We start from the raw sequence: 21,096 nt of genomic DNA on the forward strand, positions 1-21,096 counted from the left end.
TCTTAAAGACAGTTTTACAAATAGGCATACACAGATTTAATCTCTATCTATCTCCTTATCTCGAGATAGATTCACAGACATTACGTCACGGTGTTTGGTAAAAAGGTGATAAGGATGTCTATATGTATATATATACTTACTAAGATAAAGCTACCACTGTTTATATATCATTGTATTTTCAGCTTACATTTAATGTATATAGAAAATGAACGATCGTGAATAAGGCCAAAAGTCAAAATCACACTTGACTTATCCTATTTCAAAGTAAGCTGTTCTGTGATATATTTCTCTCGTGACGTGAAATAACAGCACAAAGTTCAAGGGGATAAAACGCGTGCTTGTCAATAGGCTCGATGTAACGGACAGCTGTTCATTTCATCATTGTGACGACACACAGACAGTCTGATCGATACGGAGTTCCGGGGAGTCATCTGCAATCTGAATTCGGAATCAGATATTATCGATAGCTGACTCGGAGAAGGTGAGTAGGCTGTTTAGAATAGTCATATACAGATTTCTATGGTTATTTACTCAATAGCGACAGGCTATGTTAGAATGAATTTATAGTTTGTTTAAAGCTATATTCATCATATAAATATATATGTATGCAGTTGTTATGTTTGAATTTGCTAAATTGCGTCTATTGTTCTTTCAAAATGGTCCGATAGATCGATGAAATATTTCTGCTACTTTTTTGTATAGAAGCACTATTTACAAGCAATTAATTACCATTGTTTAATAGCTTAATGTGTTTTTGCGTAAATTATGACGTTCACAAAGATTTTTGTAGGAAATAAGTTTCGTAGATATTATTGTTAAGAAAAAGTCCAATATGAGCGTTTTGATTGTGTCGAGTGATACCATAGCAGTTATTTTGTGAAGTACCCTCGTGCAGAGAACACGGGACAACATTTTTGTTATTATTGTTCTAATTTGTGTGTTTTCATTTCATCGTTAACAGAATGATTGGTGTGAGAAGCTGACCCATCGATTCAGCTGACCAGATGGATCACAACACTGCATTTAACATACTGAGCAGTATTCCAAATGTCCAAAGGATTTTGATTTCAAACAGCGATGGAGAAATTTTAAAATCGTCGGAGAGCTGGGAGGAACCCCCTAGCGCCGTGAAAGCAATAACAGATGTTGTTTTCAATACACAAAACATGTCCATGTTTAAACTCGCATTACGTTGTGGTATATTCGCATGCGTAAAAGGATGTATTTCCGTCCTGGGACAGGACCACGAATCAGGACGGATATTGGTGATTTATGACTATAGGGACTTCCTTGTGACCCTTGTAGGAGCCGAAGATCCTGGAAAATCCTACTTAAAACAAGTCAAGCACGCGCTTGGAATCAATATAAATAACGACAATGGAAACCTTGGGGCTGGATTGCTAGTAGATAATCGATATCGAGGCTAGTTTCCGTGTTATGGTTTCCATGGAAACGGGTATTGTAACTGATCGCGGAAATCTATAAACGGCCCGTGCTCATTGTAACTGTGTTCAATAGAGTGGATCAAACTTCACGTCGAAAAATCAATGACTCTTAACAATTCAGAACTTTCATTGATTTTATTAAAGTTTGGGTTGGCAAGATTCAACATCATATACATTATACGATGATTCATATACAATTCATTATTTTTATATTTTACCTGCTAGTTTACATAGATTTATGCTCAAAATTGTGAACAGTATTTGTATGTACCATGGGAATATTTTTGAACAATTAGATTTTTTTTTTTTTTTTTTTGTAATAAATTCATTCGTCAGTCACAAAACAATGCAATTGCCCGTCACAAATTGTCATAATTGCCTTCTGACACGTCGTTATATAATGATGTCATTCTTTTTTTAAATTGGAAGACAAACGACAGCATGTGTTGTGTGGTACAGTGGCAATGTGCTTGCTATGTACACATGGCCATAAACCGGAATTATAAATGAGATGTGAATTTTGTGAAATCGGAAACACATTGAACAGCTGTCTCGGCGAGGCGATATTTCCAAATGATTTTAATTCCAGATATATGTGACAAAGGAGATCAGGTTTCATAAACTAGCTCTGATGATATAATCTTTACAAGGTGCTATATTTCTGATAAATTGTAAGTATATAGGTGATTAAAAAGAAGGATTTTTATACAAAACTGATAAATAAAGGTGAAGCATACACACTTTGTTTTTTCACAATATTGTTATTGTTTATTCCTATCCAAAATAGAAAACGTTTTCAAAATGTAGAATCAGTTCAAATTTTAAAGATATTTCTCGCTTTCATTTCTTTGTGTTATTTACATATACCGGGTATTACTAGGCCTATACCACGTGTGCAATGTTTTACGCATTTTTGTTACAATTAGTGTATTTTTAGCAAGAAGCGGCTTACCAAATTTGGATTCGATTTTTTTCAATTGCTTATTTTTGACATCGGGAACCGTCGGTACTTTCCGTTACCGAAAATAATTCTACGGAAACACCCGAAGTTTTCTTATTGTGAACACGCTAAGCTATACGACGTGTTATATGGTAGATGACGATATCCAGTCATAACACTTCATTGTAACGGTAGTGCAGTAAAATTCTAAGGAGTTTTAATTATTTATAAAAACAATAAAGAAGTAAAAGTGAGACTTCAGTTCTTCAAAAGACCGAGTAAAAGGGAAAACTATTAATATGATTTTATGAGCTTTTAAAGACGTGGATATACGATTGATTGCATAACCCGGATAAATAGTTATTAACTGAGCCATTTTGAGTTAAATGTCAGTTTTAATGTTTTATTTTGCAATTTAGAAAGATATCTAAAAAAGAAAAGTACTGTATTTGGCGGAGATCGCATGCAATCCCAGTGAAAAGAGTATACAGTTTGTAAATACATGTAGTAACACCAAAGGAACATCGCAGATTCATAGTCACCGGCCTCAATGTATGTACGTATTTACGATCAAATTAATGATGTAGTTTTGCAAAAAGTTATGTTGTTAAAACAAAGGTTTTTGTGTACATTATCTGATCGTTAAGATAGCCAATTTTTGGCAAATTAACGTACGCATTAAAAATACGGGGCTTCCTCGTTATCATAAACGCTGAACCACTGTTACATACAATTGGCCATTGTTATATACAGCTTAGTACACACGATACACAAAGCAAATAACACAATAGGATATATGTATTGTATGTATGTGAGTATTTAACGGTGTGTTACACAACGCTATATTTAACTTGCAATAACCACTTATCGTTGTACGTAATTAGAAAAAAAAAATCTAATTCAAAATTGTCTGGCATAGAAATGTATCAATATGTTGATCATTAAAAGGATAGATTGTAAACCTGTTTTGTCATTCTGATCCCTGCGATTGCTTGCGGTGTTCAATATGAAATACTTTCGCCTGGAGCGCGCCACCTGGTGACATGTAAACCACCCACCATATGTCGCGCAGCCTCTGAATCAGGGAAAGTAGCATTACTGATACATACACGGTCGTATTATGGAGAAATTGTGTAGAAAGGCTAAATATGTAACGTATTGACCTATTCCTGACACCGAAGGAAACAACACATATAAGGGAAGTAATAACACAGATACATGTATGTGAATTTTATAACGTTATGTTTATCTTCATAAGGTAAAATAATTTACAAAATTAATAAATTGATACGATTGCTATTCCCTACTTATATTTACCATGGAGAATATCTCAGAATTTAAGGAAAATTTCATAACTGAGACCTACTTACGCTTACCTTAGGCCTTACTTATATTTACCATTGAGAATATCACAGAATTTAAGGAAAATTTCATAATCGAGACCTATTTATGCTTACCTAAGGACAACCTCAAATTAAGAAATTTACTAAAGTTAAGGATCGCTGTTCTATTAATTGATTGGGAAGAACGCGCAAATTAAATGATCTTACGTTCTCATTTAATAGACATTTATAGCTTTTTTTCTCTCTTCTTCACAAGGTTTTCGTACAAGCCCGAAAACAAAGGGGCCGCGGTGGCCGAGTGGTTAAGGTGTCCCGACACTTTATCCACCTCTGGGTTGCGAGTTCGAAACCTACGTGGGGACAGTTGCCAGGTACTGACCGTAGGCCGGTGATTTTTCTCCGGCTACTCCGGCTTTCCTCCACCTCCAAAACCTGGCACGTCCTTAAATGACCCTAGCTGTTAATAGGACGTTCAACAAACAAAACAGACGGGATCACAAGGTTTTCGTACACGCCCGAAAACAAATTCAACAACTTGATAATGAAGTAATAAAATTGGCATCCATCACAACCATTTGTTTACCAAAATGTATTATTTATAACACAACTGTTGTACTTACTTTTAATCGATTGTCAGTAAGGAATGCGGTGGTGTTTAACACTCTGTTTCTGTTGACTGGTTACAATTTCATTGTCCATATCATTAAAATGCATTTTGTTTACATCAAAAACATATATATATCATCGTATGTTGTGATATATATGTCTCTGTTTACATAGAACAAATTAAAACATTCCACCCTTGTGTCATTGACCAAGACACCTGTTCTCTGGTCGCCCTTTACTGCATCGTCTGATATATATCAACGGTTTATTGCCATACGCTGCACTACTTTATAAGTACAACAATGTCATAAGTGTAGCGTATAGGGCAATCAACCGAGGATATCCGAAGATGTCTTTCCTGACGTCATCAGGGTATGCTAGCCGTTACGGTTTCGGACCAAATCCGAACTGACATATATATAGTTACTACTTTCGCTTTCATTTTCAATTAATTCATAACTTGCAGGCTTGTGCCTTATTGAACTCAACATATCATTTGTCTTTTCACAAAATCTACATTATTTTGAGAAGATTGAAAGAAAATTGGAAATATTTCCAGAACAGAATCTCATTACAAAACTGTATTTTGCGCCTTGATTTTATTTGTGTGATAAACTTAAGATACACAAATGCAGTTTTATATTTATTTATTAAATTATGAGTGGAAAACTATATGAATTATATATTTCCTTACATATATTCTGTACTTAAACAATATAACAAATGACTTAGAACAATGCATTTATCATTAACAAGTACAACTAATAGAAATGTACATACATTATCTCAACACCTCATCGCAAGGTATGTATGGCAAGCAGCGCAAATGAAATTACTTTATTAACATTGTAGACATTGTAATTGAGATCTCCTGTTAACAAAAACAATGTAATGCTATCATTATGATCACGAGTTCATGTATACATTGTATACATTATCATTCAGATCTCTTGTTAAAATAACGTGTTGATATATAACAAAATATGTATTTAATTTGTGTATACATTATAACAATAATACTACATATCATAATCCTCAATTTACACTTTGTTTACACTGTCATTAATATGAAATATTAAGTTATACATTGTATACTTTATCATTAAAATCAAATGCTAATTTATACATTGTATACACTGACATTAAAATCAAATGCTAATTTATACATTGTTTACTTTATCATTAAAATCAAATGCTAATTTATACATTGTATACATTGTCATTAAGATCAAATGTTTATTTATACATTGTATACACTGACATTAAGATCAAATGTTTATTTATACATTGTATACACTGTCATTAAGATCAAATGTCTATTTATACATTATATACACTGACATTAAGATCAAATGCTAATTTATAAATTGTATACACTGACATGAAGATCAAATGTCTATTTATACATTGTATACACTGTCATTAAGATCAAATGTTTATTTATACATTGTATACACTGACATTAAGATCAAATGTTTATTTATACATTGTATACACTGACATTAAGATCAAATGTTTATTTATACATTGTATACACTGACATTAAAATCAAATGCTAATTTATACATTGTATACACTGACATTAAAATCAAATGCTAATTTATACATTGTATACACTGTCATTAAGATCAAATGTTTATTTATACATTGTATACACTGACATTAAGATCAAATGTTTATTTATACATTGTATACACTGACATTAAAATCAAATGCTAATTTATACATTGTATACACTGACATTAAAATCAAATGCTAATTTATACATTGTATACTTTATCATTAAAATCAAATGTTTATCTATACATTGTATACACTGTCATTAAAATCAAATACTAATTTATACATTGTATACACTGTCATTAAGATCAAATGTTTATTTATACATTGCATACAATGGCATTAATTTCAAATATTAATTGGTACCTTGTATACACTGTCAATACGATCAAATGTTAACCTATACCTTGTATGTATTATCTTAAAAGACTCAATATCAATCATTAACACCCTGTGGTATAGTAAAGTCAAGCTCGTGCCTTCCACGAAGGTGCAAATTCAACATCAAAGAACGTAATTTGGATAGTAAAGAAATATCTTTATACATATTATAAAATATAAACAACACAAGTAAAACAAAACAACTTATTTTGAGTCATAAACCTTGTCTTCTCGACCTGCACAGCCAATGTGTGTTACAATTCTATTTTACATACGGCTAACATATACATTTGTACTTTCATATGACACATTTTTTCACGCGAGGTCTTAATGTTAATTTCATATCATCCTTATCGCAGTCTTGTATATACAACCATTCACTACTCAAAGACTTGCAATAAATCGTTCTAAAGTGATACTGTAAATGTGGTAATTTTTGCGGGGTTTAATTTCGCGATTTCGATATGTAAACTATACGCATTGGGGTAGTTTTCGCGATCGATCCACTATGGTTTGTAGTTTGAGATAATGCAAATTGATATCAAAATAATACGCGTGGGGGATTTTTTGCGATCAAAAGGACACTGCGTAACTAGCGTAAAGTTCCCCCTCGCGTAAATTTCCACGTAAACAGTATATCAATGTGTATAATGGTAAAATGCCCATAAAATTCCGGCCACGAAGTGTCTGCATCCGCCAATCTATGGAAACACAAAATGGAAAAAGGAAAAGGGCAATCCTGAACAAACTCCAGTAACAACTGAACTCACACAGGATAACGAGAGAAAAAGGGAGATTTTAAATGAAATCATCATTAAATTTCGAAAGTTATTATAGGAAGGCGATCTGGAGAGACACGTGATACCTATTGAATGATAAAATTGTAGCCGAAGTTGGTCATTGTTCTCACCAAATATCATTTACATAGTATAGTCTGACCAGGGCCCAGTTGTTCAAAAGGTGATTAGCTTATCACTTGATTAGTGAAAATTTCATTTCTCATTTGTTGCAAAACCTGTGAGTATATCATCTTTAAATTATGCCAGTTGGAAGAGAATTAAAAATTACAGAGTTGCATAAAGTTTTGTCAAGTTAGCTCTACCAGAAATTGTTATATCAGGATTTAAAAATTGTTGTTTAAATGAGATTATCCTAATCACCTTTTGAACAACTGGGCCTACCAGGATGACCTGTCGTGTTGAACTGTGATTAGCATATTGACTACAGACGAGTCTATAGTCATTTAGGGGAAATAGGTGCTTTGTATATATACATGTATATCTGTTAGTTGTTTATAATGTAACAAACATTATCATCAGCTGTATCATTTGTATCTATACTGGTCTATATTTAGTTACAAAACTGTTAACATGTGAACAATTGATCACATAGTTACTTGAATATGTGTAAACCATGCATCAAAAATAAATTATACAATCCCTGTGTTGTCAATATAAAATTTGTAACAAAAACGAATGGTCCAAAACAGCACCCTACTGGACACAATAGTATTCCTAATCAACATGTTTTGTTAACACACCTCTGCAGAAATGAAACTACCCACTATTCCACTAAAAGGTCAACGCGACAGGTCATTCTGGTTTGTCTATATTTGTGACAGACATTTATCAACAACAGTGGAAAGGTGGACAGACACTCCATTCAAACATGGATTTCCACGAAAACATAACTTTTATGCATACTTAGTATTGTGATAATATATCATTATCACCTACATAAATAACTTTTTGTTAGGTAATTATAGCAACCATCAACTGATGTCGATAGCATTGCTCTTAATAAGGTCAATAATAAAAAGGTGAAATCTATTATATTTGTTAGTAGTGATGGTTGGAATAAAAATATATGATATTTCGAATAATGCTGAGCAAGGTTAATGCATTGTAATGAAAGACGGATGAACGAATCTGTTGACATGTTATTCATTGATCTAAAATTAATTAATAAATACCCATATTACTTCAGATCAGGAGAATACGGATTTCTTTAAACCACTCTGTCAATTATATGCTTTAAAATAAATATAGGTCAGAATCTGACCACACTAACTAAAGCAATATAGTATTAAAACAGATTTGGCTGGGTAGGCTCGTCATTTGAAGGTATACAATTACCAGACTAGCAGACTGGCCTCCTCGAAGCAGATTTGCGTAATACATTTCTTAATGAGGAAAACATACCTGCAGAATATGTCATCGTACACAAAAATCGAAGAGGCCAAATGGGCCTGCATCGACCATCTAGCTTTCATGAACTTAGCTACGTATGGCGAACACAATTGATATAGAATCGTTCTTGAAAAGGTTATTGTTTTTCAAATAACCCCTGTTATATAAAGAAAATAATTTCTTTAAAAATTATATATAACAGAAAAAATTTTGCTTCAAAAACTATACATTACGAATTTCGATATTTGTCTAGAAGTAATTTAAGGGGGAAAGCTGACACTAGATTGACTGATAATGGGGGCCACATTAGAACATTATCTCACTAAACATTTGGACAGGTGAGTAAATAAATCAATTATTTAACTTAATCAGTAACGATGAATTTTGAGATGAAATATTATGTGTATATGACGGGCGCGGGGGGGGGGGGGGGGGGGGGGGGGGGGGGATTATGTACATGGATTTCAATAAACAATGAATGAAGTTAATATACATATAATGATCTGATACATTTACAGCTCCATATACATTTTGTAGTCTGTTTATGGTATACAAATATACAAATATACAAATAGGTAATATATAAGATAGTTCCACATCCAGAGGAAACTTAATACCACAATTCCAAACAGAAAGGCAATCTCGAAAACAGCAGCAGTTCACGATGGCAGAGGAATCACTAATTCTTTATAAGTTAGCGTTACCAGGAACGAACTACAGCTAAATAGATCACAAACTAAAGCTAAAGAATTACTCCTTGAAGCTGAACATATTAAAGATTATGAGCTGCATTCGTTTCATCGCGATCCAGATGGTTGGGTTATAAATATTTAGCTTTCAGTCATCATTGACAAACATTTTTTTTATGAAATGGTATATTTTAAAGATTGACAAATCGGTTTATCTATGTAAACGAAATTATTTTTTTCTGATCTGAAACCTACTGAAGCATAGGAAATTTCTAAACAGAAAATAATGAAATTTCTTGACTCAACTTTTCCATAATAAATGATTGCATAAGAATAACTAGCAAAATATTATATATATATACATAATGATTATATAGAAACATATTACTGTACATGCTTGTAAGTGAATTGTCAGCTTTACATATATATAATGGCATATACTAACCATTAATTACTAATTTATAAAACTGGGCTACTAATTGTTCTATAGAGTATAAAACCACAGACAGAAAGCATTGTTTCCGTTAGGCAGATTTTGTTACAAAAGCTGATACAGACGTCCTCCCTCACACTATTTGAGCTAAAATAAAATAACATGCCAGATCTTCCTACCAGTCGGTTTGCTTCATACTGGTCCGTCTGTTGAAAATCGTTCAAAGAAAAAAAGAAAGGATTTCTTTTTAAAAATATAGGTACAACAGTTACATATATGCACTGCATAAATACAGTCAAACTTCATTAGCTGGAACTCTGAAGCATCAGATATATAGAGGTTACACGACCAGTGGTTGTTGGACATGGAATTTATTTTACATCAGGAACTTATTTTTTAAAATTTAAAAGCTCGTGTCTTTTGTAACTTTTAAAAAATAACTTGCGAGTATGAAATACATTCCATATCCAAACATTTCGAGATGTGTAACTTGTTTCTACCACAATAATATCGGCTTGAATCAAAGGGAAACGTGGCCAATTCTTATTTCGAGTATACAAATAAGGTGTACAGGTGACGGCCGGGTCTCGGTTTTGTGACGTCATTCGATTATTGACGATGTCAATAACAATTGAGGCTCCGGTCAAAGTTCGGATTCTTGACCAATCAGAAGACCGTAAGGTCATATTCCACTAGCGGAATATAAATATATATATATCCAACAGTTGGGACATTTATACAATATGGCTTGAGAGTGGAACAACACATCGTATTGTGGTAGAAATCTAATCGACAAACCATGAAACCAACTTAATCAATGCAGATTGAAAACAAATATTAAGATATCATTTCATAATAAAATAGACAGTGCAGAATACATTACATTGAAAAGATGTATCTGACATTATTGCATAATAACAATATCGACAGTTATGAATCATACCATTATAGGCTGCATACATAAAGCTTGAAAACTTGACTAACCAGCATAATATATTTTTACAAAATCATATTCTACAATACCCTGATGGCAAGAAATACCTCACCATGAAAACAAAATAGTTTTAAATTAATTGACTTTACAGTTTTAGATCATACTTCTAGTTTTACGTTAAGTATATACATTTTCATTGTCTAAGACAATAAGAGAATAGATACTCATGTTTAAGTCTGGAAATCTCATGAATAAATACGCATACAACGCTGATCCATTCGGCAATGTTAACGTTACATTGTCTGTTCAACACAACTGCCATAAACACACCTTATCCATGACCAAATGATACATGTAAAGAAGGTTTCTTTGCTTAACAAGAGTCATCATCGACTTTCATATCAACATATGAAATAATTTTAAAATAAAGTCTTTTATATATAAAATAAAACATTTCCTAGATTTCACATCATTTGGTACATTATTATGAAACGATGAGTCAGAATACGCAAAAATACAATGACTCTCCTCAACAATAAAACATTTACAACAGCATTTCAGTGTGGTTTAACTGTCTATTTGGTTGTGTCTGTCATGTATAGAGTTTATTTTCGTATGCAGGGTTGTCATACTTTAAAGGGGCCTTGGTCGTCGTACATGGCCGGGTCACTAAAATGTTCCTTGTCAAAGGAGTTCCTGTTTCTGACATCATCTTCTTGCTTGATAAGATCTCCTTTCTTCCGGTGTCTGCAAACCAAACAATGGAGATCAATTGTCACATTTCGGGTTGTGAAATACAATTCTCTTACCCTGGACAGAGATATCCACAGTTTTACCGGGTGAGATTTTCTTATCTCACCCTAGGGAAAAGACGAGCTACATGTTCTTTGAAAATGCTCTTATTCTCGATAGGGTAACCTCACTATGACATGTCCCGGAACGTTTGAGTGTTAATATCAGTATTATTCACAAAAGAAATTAAAATAAGTATTAATTATTAGAGTTAGCGGAGTGTTTGGTGTCCTTTTTGACAAGCTTATTGGAATTATGTTTTGTATGAAATCAACATCGTAAGGAGTACAACGTCTGCTGCAGCCTTATCACAACAGTCATCCACCCTCTACGTGTTTTTGTTTACATACGTTTGGATTCGGTTCACACTACGATTGGAAAACAGGGTAAGAGAAAAATAATCATTCACCCCTTTTTGGGATGAGAGGAGGATCTCGACCCTCGGGGATAGATAGTTAAGTTCCCAAACACTCGGCAAGCCTCGTGCTTGGGAATTTAAAGGGGTGAAAGATTCTATTAATCTAAACCCAAATTACAATGGATACAATAAAAAAAATCATGATAGGACATACAACATATTTTAATAAAAGATAGCTATGAAATATTCATGCTATAGTTCTTCCACTTCAATTGATTCGATATTTCCACGATTTCGTATTCATAATTCCACTTGACATGCTTAGTGGTTGCGTTACCACCACCCAGGATTTCATTTTTAAAATATGACTTAACCCCCTCTGATTTCCATGACTGTTGCCATCAACGAAGCAGAAGACGCTTCCTCTTCGAAACTCATGGTCTTATACTTCCTGTACTTGTACAAAAGTTTCCATGCAAATCTGTATTTTGCCCTGGTTTTGTTGATTTGTAGTTACAGTTATGTATTCGTTTCATTGTCGATACTCTCTTTGTTCTTTTTCTATTATCTAACAGTATTAAATTATAATTTTCTGGTTAAAAGTGGTGTTTTTTTTTCTTTTCTTTTCTATTTCTTTTTTGTTTTGTTTTTGTCTTGTTCTTTCTTTTGTTGTTTCCCCCCCCCCCCCCCCCCCCCCCCCCCCCCCCAACCAACCAACCAACCAACCAACCAACCCCCCCGCCTCGTTGTTCATCTTATCATAAGGCACAGGGCTTATGCAGACTGGTTTTTTGAGTTGCTCAATATCCATTCTTTATTTAAATATTATATTTTGAAATGAAACATTCGTCTTACCGTCTTATATACATTACATAGCAGACGATGATTACAAGGAGGATAAATCCGAAGACGCCACAGGCCACTGCCACTGGTATGATCCAATCGTCCTAAATAAGATATAAATTTACATGAATATTTGTGTGGAGGTCAATGCAAAATAAGACTTGTATCAAGAATTTGTAAAATATATGTCAATATAAACTCTAAATTTCTTATTTAAAAAAAAATTATAATTGTTTTTATTTTTTTTTATTGAGCCTGTAAAAAAAGCTCTATCACATTATGCAATGCCCTTGCAAAGTTTCTTTATTGTCTGAACGACGGATACGAAAACTGGCCACATGATATGGTGTAAAAGGACAAAATGTGTCTTCTTGCATGTAGCCCTTTTACAAATTATTGTTCTTGTCTGATACCTCTTCCCATATAAAGATGGATAAACAATAATACAATTGTATAGATGTAAAATGTGCATGGAGACCCATCTTGAATGTCAACTGGAATTTAATTTAATTAAGGGGAACCATGGACCATGTGCTATTCTCTATAGAGGGCTTTCAGGTCAAGTGGTGTATTATTCATTCAGGAGGCGTTCAAGTTATGCAAATTTGTACACTGGACAATGCACCATTTTTAGACCGGAAGAGCTAAAATACCCTGGAGCAAAGAAGCATGTCAAAATTGAAATACATTTGTCAAGGGGAGATAAATCTTATATACATTTCATGTTTTCATATTGCATATCATGCATATGCTGATACTAAACGTATCAACAGTTATTGCCCCTTACCTTGTCTTCCTCATCAACTTTCACCATTTTAGAGTACATTGATTGTATGTCGGAGGTTAACTGAGCCTCATTGGGACGTATTAATTCCTCAACTTCTCCATTATCCTTCCGCGTCACAATGTAGTCCACATCTGAGGAGCGTTTCCTGTTTCAATTTAAATATATGCTTTTACTCTATCCATACATAACGATATTTTTTTTTTTCTTCAAAAATGAATAAATGTAGCATTTGAGTTGACTGTATATTATGCTCCGTTGTAAGCATTTGAAGCCTTTCTCCTTCAAAGTATATGGTATATTTCTTGGAGATAAAATGATCATACATTTATTCAAGCAGACAATTAAGCAAATAACGGTCCCACGCGGAATTTTAAATTATGTGCCGAGAATGCGCCATTATTCTCTCTGTAACTCAAAAGTTGAAATGTAGGAAAGAGTGATAAACATTTCATAAATGATAACATTCCCTCACTAAGATCAACCCATGTCCCCAGTATGCAGTTCCTGCGACAGGTGGACAAGATAAAGTGCAAAGGGACAAGGGACACAACTTATATTCCCCGTCTCCTGTCAAACGCGGGACTAATTTTATTTTATTATTTATTGCATTGAAGTCACCAAAGCTTACCCTGTAGGGTCTGTGACATTCGTAATTGACAACTCAATTCCTAGGTCTTTATCATCCAGGTCTGTAAATAAAAATCAAAGTGATATACACATTTATAACCAATATGTGAACACGTGCAGTTGCTGAATTTGTTGGTGGGTAAGGTAATCAAGAACTTGCTGTAGTGTTATTATGATTAAGCAAATTAAAAAAAAATCCCAATTGAAATTGTGTAACTAGACTAACTGTCAACAAAATAAAATCCAATTAATTATTTCATTGTGATGAATTATATATTCCTCTTTAATGTTCGGAGTAGCATTGTTATTGATACCTGGATTTTTCTTCAGGAAGGCCTCCTTAACAGCATCCGTGACCTTGTCTTTGTCATTCTCACTGACCTGACCTTTGACCTTAAGCTGTGCAGCCAGACGTGGCCGACACATACACAGTCCTGTTCCTGCAGGCGAGAGTCCATCACTGACATCCTTGTCTGATGGTGTGTCCAAAAACATGGAGCTTGGTTCCTCCTGGTTCAAAGCGACGGTGTACTCCAGAGGACTAATCTCATGGCTTTAAAGAGGTAAAATAATCAACCTTAGTTTGGATATACAGATTTTATAGTTAGAAAGACATACTGTTGGTTCTTAATCAAATGTCCAGAAAGGCATTCCCTTTGAAACGCAATTCATTACAGTACTAATTAAATTTATTGTTTTTAATTCAAAGTGAAAGTTTATGTGGTAACTTGGCATTGATTATAATTGTGTTTTCATCTTTAACATAAGTTTAAATCTTCGGTTTATGCCTATGTATCACCTCTTTTTGAATAGTTTTCTTTTATTCTAAATTTTAACTTTCAAATTCTGCATATACGATTTGAGCCATGAGAATATTAGTAAAAGCGTACAAAAAAAACCTTTATTGTGTATTTAGGACACACTTAAGCTTAGCCTTTAATATTCGAACACTTACTGTCAACAGTTAACAATACAAAAAATACCATATCAAAGACCAGAAAATATCTTACCCGTCATCGTCCACTAATCGGTAGGAATCGGTGGCAGCCCGCTTGTTCCGATGTTGTACCTGTTTTATCGATACCTTCAACATGCTGGCAATCTCTGAAATAAAGTTCACCATGACAGATATTTTGCCTGCAACATCTGAAAATAATTTGCATTTTGAACAATGCCTTTGTGATAGCTTCTTGTTATTCTGAACAAAAGTTTAGTACATTCAACGGAGACTGAAAGCAAGACATTGAATTTAACCCAAACATGATGTTCATTTAATTTTTTATTTATTATTATTTTTTTTTTTTTTTTTTTTTTTTTTTAGATTTACAAACAAAACAAAATTTCCAAATTACGTCTATTTTTTTTTTTTTTTATCTTGGTCTTTAGAAATTTTGTGGATAACTTGCCAACCATACTTCAGGACAATTGAACATAAACATTGAAAAATACATATAAGCTATCTCTTGATACTGAACAGTGCCTGTGACTAAAAAACATACTCACCCGAGTTTTTGGTAGTCCATGTTGACTGCATGGCCATAACAATACTTGTATAGTTTAGCATTGTAGTGGATCCCTTTACATGTACTTTGTTGTATTTAAGTGACCCTTGTCCACACTGGCCGAATTTAACGGAGGCCAAGGCCGTCTCAACTTCCTTGTAAGATGGAGGCTGGACTCCCTGGTCCTCGGGGTCAGAGTTATTCAAACTGACCACATACTGGACCTTTGTTGTAAAGAAGTCCCTGAAGCACAATAGGAGTGTATTAGTTAATTATTAAGAGTGTTGTAGGTGAAAGTGGTCTAAACCCAACTCTCAACATTCTGAGACATGAAAGCTATAATGCCGCATTTGTTACTGCCACATTAACGACATCTCTTATGATTTCGGTATAAATCCCTTCAGTATGAATCCCTTCAGTATATATCCCTTCAGTATAAATCCCTTCAGTATATATCCTTTCAGTATAAATCGCTTCAAATATATGTACAAGGATTGCAATACATTGCAGATGTTTTGCCTGCATCAAATATGTGTATAGTCAAATTCTGTCTGTTTAATTAACTACACTTAAGTACATTAGGTTTATTCTGCAGAGTTCGCAAACACATGAAATATCAATATAAATTTATTGACAATACCTACCATGAGGATGTCACAAACTTCTCCTGAGAGACGATATTTAATACAGGAGACCCTCCTTGAAATAAGAAAATAAAACGCAAAATGGTAAATAAAAAAAGTGTCCCACAAAAGCAACCATCGTGTATTTCTTTTGAATATTTTCTATCATGACGACTTTATAATTTCTCGAAATATATCTAAATAGCATTAAATAATTGCTTTTAACTTTGAATATTTATTTTATTTGATGAATTTGTATTCTTATATTACACAACATACAACTGAAGTATGTAATAGATAAATCATCACATTTGTTTCCCCTCTTCCCATATGACATGGCCTTTTGTATTTTTCAGAATCTGGGGACATCTCCCTCCCCCTGCCATTTTGGGAAAGTCGGTTATTGTTAGCCATTGCTCCATGAAACCACAATAAAAGAAACAAATGAGGGAGTCAGGGGGGATCAGTGATATAATGCACTCCCTTTTTAACTAGGCGACCAAGGTTCGATTCCCCGATCTGATGTGAAAATGCATCAGGTCACCTGCACCAGCAAGACCCCCTTACGTGTTTACATGCGGGCTCAATAAAGTGGTAAGTATACAGTTAAGTGAATTTTATCATATATGGATTGGGGATCCCCCAAAACATTCTAAAAACTGACAAGAACTTATCATGTGTCAGAAATATATTAAAAACTCACCTAATGCGTTTTGTTGCCATGCCTGTTTTAATGCTTTAGAGACAAGAGTTTCATTGACTCTGACTCCACCTTTGAGATACACACTTCTGATACGCCCACCATACGATTTACTCAAGTGGAACCTTTTCTTTAGCTCTGCTGATTTAGTAAGGGCGGTGGAAATCTTTGTGTCCAAGTCTGAGACAGAGCTTTCCCAATTTTCTTCCACTTTGCCACCAATCTTCACGGTATAAAATAATTTGTCCATTGTAGCCCTGAAACCAAAGAGACACCGTGTTTTATTATAGTATACAGACAAATATTAAAACACGGTTTAATGGAATGTTTTTCTTTAATGAATATGATTTTCATGGTAATTTCATATCTTTTTCACGGAATCTCCTTCTAGTAGTGTACACAATAATGAAACACTGCATAGTGATCAGTAGATTCTATGATTATACCATGTAAGGAAGGAGACGGTCAGTTTTGTTTTTTTGTTTTTTGTTAGGTTTTTTTTTTCATGCTTTACGTGCATCATTAAATCTAGGTCAATGATATTCATGTGAAAAACGTATAAAAAATATACATGGATTTTTATAAGCATAAAATAATAACAAACCTGTTCTCTTTGTTACGGAATTTCTGATTGGCTACAATATCGATCTTCACATTACCTGAAAAGATGGCGAACAAAACGTTATTAAATTACATATAAATATATAACTCTGGTAAAAAAAAAACTAGCTTCAATATACGGTTTGTCCAGAGATAACTTTTCATTAACGTCTACCATAAAGCTAGAAAGCAATGAGTCCCCGGTTTGATCCCAATATTAGCAGAGGCATTAGTGTAAATATATAATTATGACTCCTGTTTAATTGAAATCATGGAGACAAATTTTAGCTTCGAAATCGAGATATATTTGAATGGTTGAAATGGGAAAGGAGAGAAAGGTGCAAGTTGTTGTTTGAAGAATTGATCAAATGCAAAGCGACATAAAATTTAAATAGTAAGACGCTTTACATACCAGCTATGCTAATATTCCATACAGCTTGGACTATTTTTTCCAGGTTTGATCGATCTGACAAAGTCACCTCTGTTGTGTTGACCTCGTGCTGGAGACCGAGTTGGAACAAACCACTCATGCGGAACGTTTCCTGAACACCGCTGTATACCCGACCTGACTGTCCACTAGATGTCCAGGCAGAGGCCATGATACCCTGTTCCGGTGAGGATTGGTAGTCAGGGGTCAAGGTCATACTGTCCTTAACAACAGTATACACCAAGGTCAACAGCTTCAGCCTGTTAAAGAAGATTTGAAAACCTTACCTTCCCATTGTTATGGGTACAACCTTACAACCCTCGATATATTGGACCCAAAGGGATAGGGTTGGGGTGCATGGTGGTACACATCTACTTTGGGTATTAATCATGTGTTCCAAGATTCTTAAAAAAATGAATGATAGAGTAAAGAGTTTTACGTTAGTTAAAACCTTTCATCGTTAGGCGGTTTACACATAGCAACCTCCTACATGATTTCACATTCATTTTACATAACCAGATATTTAACACAGATCTAGTATGCAATCACAAACAACATGCTCTAACATTTTGGATGCTAATTGAAGGCTTTATATAACCATTATCACCCCTCACAAACGACATAAATAGCTATGTGTGATTTTTATCAGACACTTAAACTCTATAATGCAGCAGACATCAAAATATAGACTGTTTATATATATAAAGGCATGTCATCATAGATATATGTCATGATAGCGTTACACATGCTTCAAAGTTATCTGATGATGCAACATAATATGCGCACATGCACCACTGAGCAGACGAGTTGGTTCCATTGATGTTTACTTTAGGGTTAGAATTTAAATGCCTGTTGATTTCCGACAGCAATGCAACGTCACTTTCGTTTGTAAAATAAGAAGATTTTAAAGACAGTTTATAGATAGCAACATCTCAAAAGTGTGCTTAAGATAGCAAATTTGTGATTTTTACTATAATGTTTTCATTTGTGATTGCAAAAGATATAAGATAGTAAGTGTAAATCAGGTTTCCTGGGGGGAAAATCATTAGTCACTTGACATGTAATGTTTACCTATTTGTAATTGTATGCTATACGTGAAGTTAAACTGTATTCCTGAAGGCGACATTTAATCAGATTTACAAACACAATAATCGAGGTGAGAGAGCGGACGCCAATTGGTGATTGATGTGATACTTCAAGGGTGAGTTATATGATGAATTTAAAACTGAATTTCATTGATGACTGATAAAACAAACATCTAATTGAATTTAATTAAAATTAAGTAGTTTATTTCAGATAGGTTTATTTTCAGTAGACGACAGTGAATGTTTCAAAATCAGGAAATTTGAGAACTCTATATCTGGTGCTATGATGCCATGATCGTATTAGAAGAGTGTGCGAACAGACAAATATTCATAGTTAGGTAGAAAAAAAAGGCAACTGAGGTATATGAATTTACATGCCATAATATCCAAAATTGCCCAGCAATGTTCTGCTGTATAACTACAGTGGATTAATCCTTTCACCCTTACTGACCATATTGGACTTCAAATGATCAATGAATGGCTTAGTCCACTGAAAATTCTAGGGATGTAGGGGTTAATGATATTATCGGTTTAACAGCGCACATTGATGACACGGACTGATGAGGTCATATGACCATTGCTGTATTGCAAATGGATGATACCAACATTTCTTATCAATGATATTATAAAGACCATTACTTTGAATATACCGAGGACGGATTTCGCTTAGCCTTGTCGTATAGAACATTTCGTCTGTAATGACGGAATACAAAGAAAGTTAGATCACTCGCCTTTAAGACCTTCTCTGCCCCACTATATGGTTACACAGCTTTCCGTTCCATATACGTAGGGATCACCACTCAGACTTACTTCTTGGCCAAGATGTCTGTATATATAGGTAGCCAACATTTTTACGACTTACCCATACTTGCCCAACTCTTCCTCCTTTTTCACAATGGCTACACTGAAATTGGACTCTGTGGTACCTACAAAAACACATGAAGTAATGAGAGAAACATACCTGCTAATCTTACAACCATGACAGCAAGGGTCTCGCTAGCGAATATGAAAATCCTGAGAGCGATGACTCGAAAATATGAGACATAGACACAAATGCCTTAATTTTGACGTTTTAGAGGGTTTTAGAGAGTAATAATTGTGTACAAAAGTTCATTTGTATGCCAAAATAACGATTCATGATTATCAAATTCAAAATAAAGCTTTAAAAGAGTTATTTCGTTTGGATAGCGCTTTTCTTTTGGAATTGTATATTAAGTCAAGTGTGAATAACCAAATAAAAACCTATCCATGTGTACCTACCTGTAGTTGTGTCCAGGCCCGCCCACGTGGTCCTAATCGTGCGGGAGATGGCCGCTGTGTTGAATGGCCCATGACGGCCCTGGAGGGATAGCCTATGGCAGTCGTGATAGTCAATTTCCTTGTGGCCGTTGTACACAGTAACGCTGAGATTGCGAACCAGTGAATCAGTATTCGCATTCATCGTCAGAGACGGGTACAAAAGTGACCCATTCCTCTCCACAAAATACTGATATTTCGTCAGAGTAGCCCTATAGGTAATACAAAATACCATAGAAACAGACTGTTAACCAAATTTTGATATCTATTTCAATTATTTAAATTGTATGATATACATACAGATTTATTACTCCTAAACCTTCAAACTTCGATATTCTTTAATATAGGGACCAACCAACCAATTGTTTTTCCGTAGACTTTAGTAATAACGTTTCGGAGTATATCATTAAAATTCTTGAATTCAATATGGCAATTATGGGTTATAACAATAGTTTAGGGTCTCATATAATACGTAATAAAAAAAGTTAGGTCCTTCGGCTCAATTTTTTTCCGTGGTAGCCATTTTGAAAATGGATGAATTTTGCAGTAAAATTCTCAAAAATCTTAAATGTTTACCTGTTAATTATTATGACCTGAACTTTTGGGAAAAAATTCAATCGGACTTACGACATTGATATCAACATTTCTTATGGACAGTTTACCTTTCAGGCCATATATCTATTTTGTTACTTCATAACATACTGGCCAATCAGTGGCTGCCAGACATTTTATCCCTGGATCAACTTTCTATACACAGGGGATGTTTCAAAAATCTATTTTTTTCGATTGGTTGGTTGTTCCCTATAGCATCTTACACATTTTTCAAATATAACTTTCTGGAACAGGATAGAACCATAAGATATGCTATGAAAATATGCAGTGCCTGACTGCAAGTCTTAGGCTGGTAGCTTAATTTTTCGATTGGTACCGGAGATG

At 34.1% G+C, this 21,096-nt stretch overlaps 1 protein-coding gene and 1 long non-coding RNA gene across 2 annotated transcripts in view; one reads left to right on the plus strand and one right to left on the minus strand.

The window, feature by feature from the left end:
- Positions 1 to 247: 247 nt before the first annotated feature.
- LOC117326274 lies at positions 248 to 3,346 on the plus strand. Its single transcript, XR_004532456.1, has 2 exons — positions 248 to 481; positions 962 to 3,346. It is a non-coding gene; the product is annotated as an uncharacterized LOC117326274 (long non-coding RNA).
- Positions 3,347 to 8,888: 5,542 nt separating this feature from the next.
- Positions 8,889 to 21,096, minus strand: part of LOC117326584 — a 62,307-nt gene continuing 50,099 nt past the window's right edge. The window contains exons 59-72 of the mRNA XM_033883342.1: positions 20,125 to 20,372; positions 19,727 to 19,790; positions 17,765 to 18,039; positions 17,357 to 17,411; positions 16,756 to 17,009; positions 16,074 to 16,128; positions 15,431 to 15,672; positions 14,938 to 15,031; positions 14,242 to 14,480; positions 13,929 to 13,989; positions 13,301 to 13,445; positions 12,526 to 12,617; positions 11,153 to 11,267; positions 8,889 to 9,792 (exon numbers count right to left, since the gene is read on the minus strand). Of these exons, the coding sequence (XP_033739233.1) occupies positions 9,613 to 9,792; positions 11,153 to 11,267; positions 12,526 to 12,617; positions 13,301 to 13,445; positions 13,929 to 13,989; positions 14,242 to 14,480; positions 14,938 to 15,031; positions 15,431 to 15,672; positions 16,074 to 16,128; positions 16,756 to 17,009; positions 17,357 to 17,411; positions 17,765 to 18,039; positions 19,727 to 19,790; positions 20,125 to 20,372 (2,119 nt within the window). The 3' untranslated portion in view covers positions 8,889 to 9,612. The remainder of the gene's footprint in view (positions 9,793 to 11,152; positions 11,268 to 12,525; positions 12,618 to 13,300; positions 13,446 to 13,928; positions 13,990 to 14,241; positions 14,481 to 14,937; positions 15,032 to 15,430; positions 15,673 to 16,073; positions 16,129 to 16,755; positions 17,010 to 17,356; positions 17,412 to 17,764; positions 18,040 to 19,726; positions 19,791 to 20,124; positions 20,373 to 21,096) is intronic.

Source organism: Pecten maximus, chromosome 4 (genome assembly GCF_902652985.1).
Source record: "Pecten maximus chromosome 4, xPecMax1.1, whole genome shotgun sequence".
NCBI classification, from domain to species: Eukaryota; Metazoa; Mollusca; class Bivalvia; order Pectinida; family Pectinidae; genus Pecten; species Pecten maximus.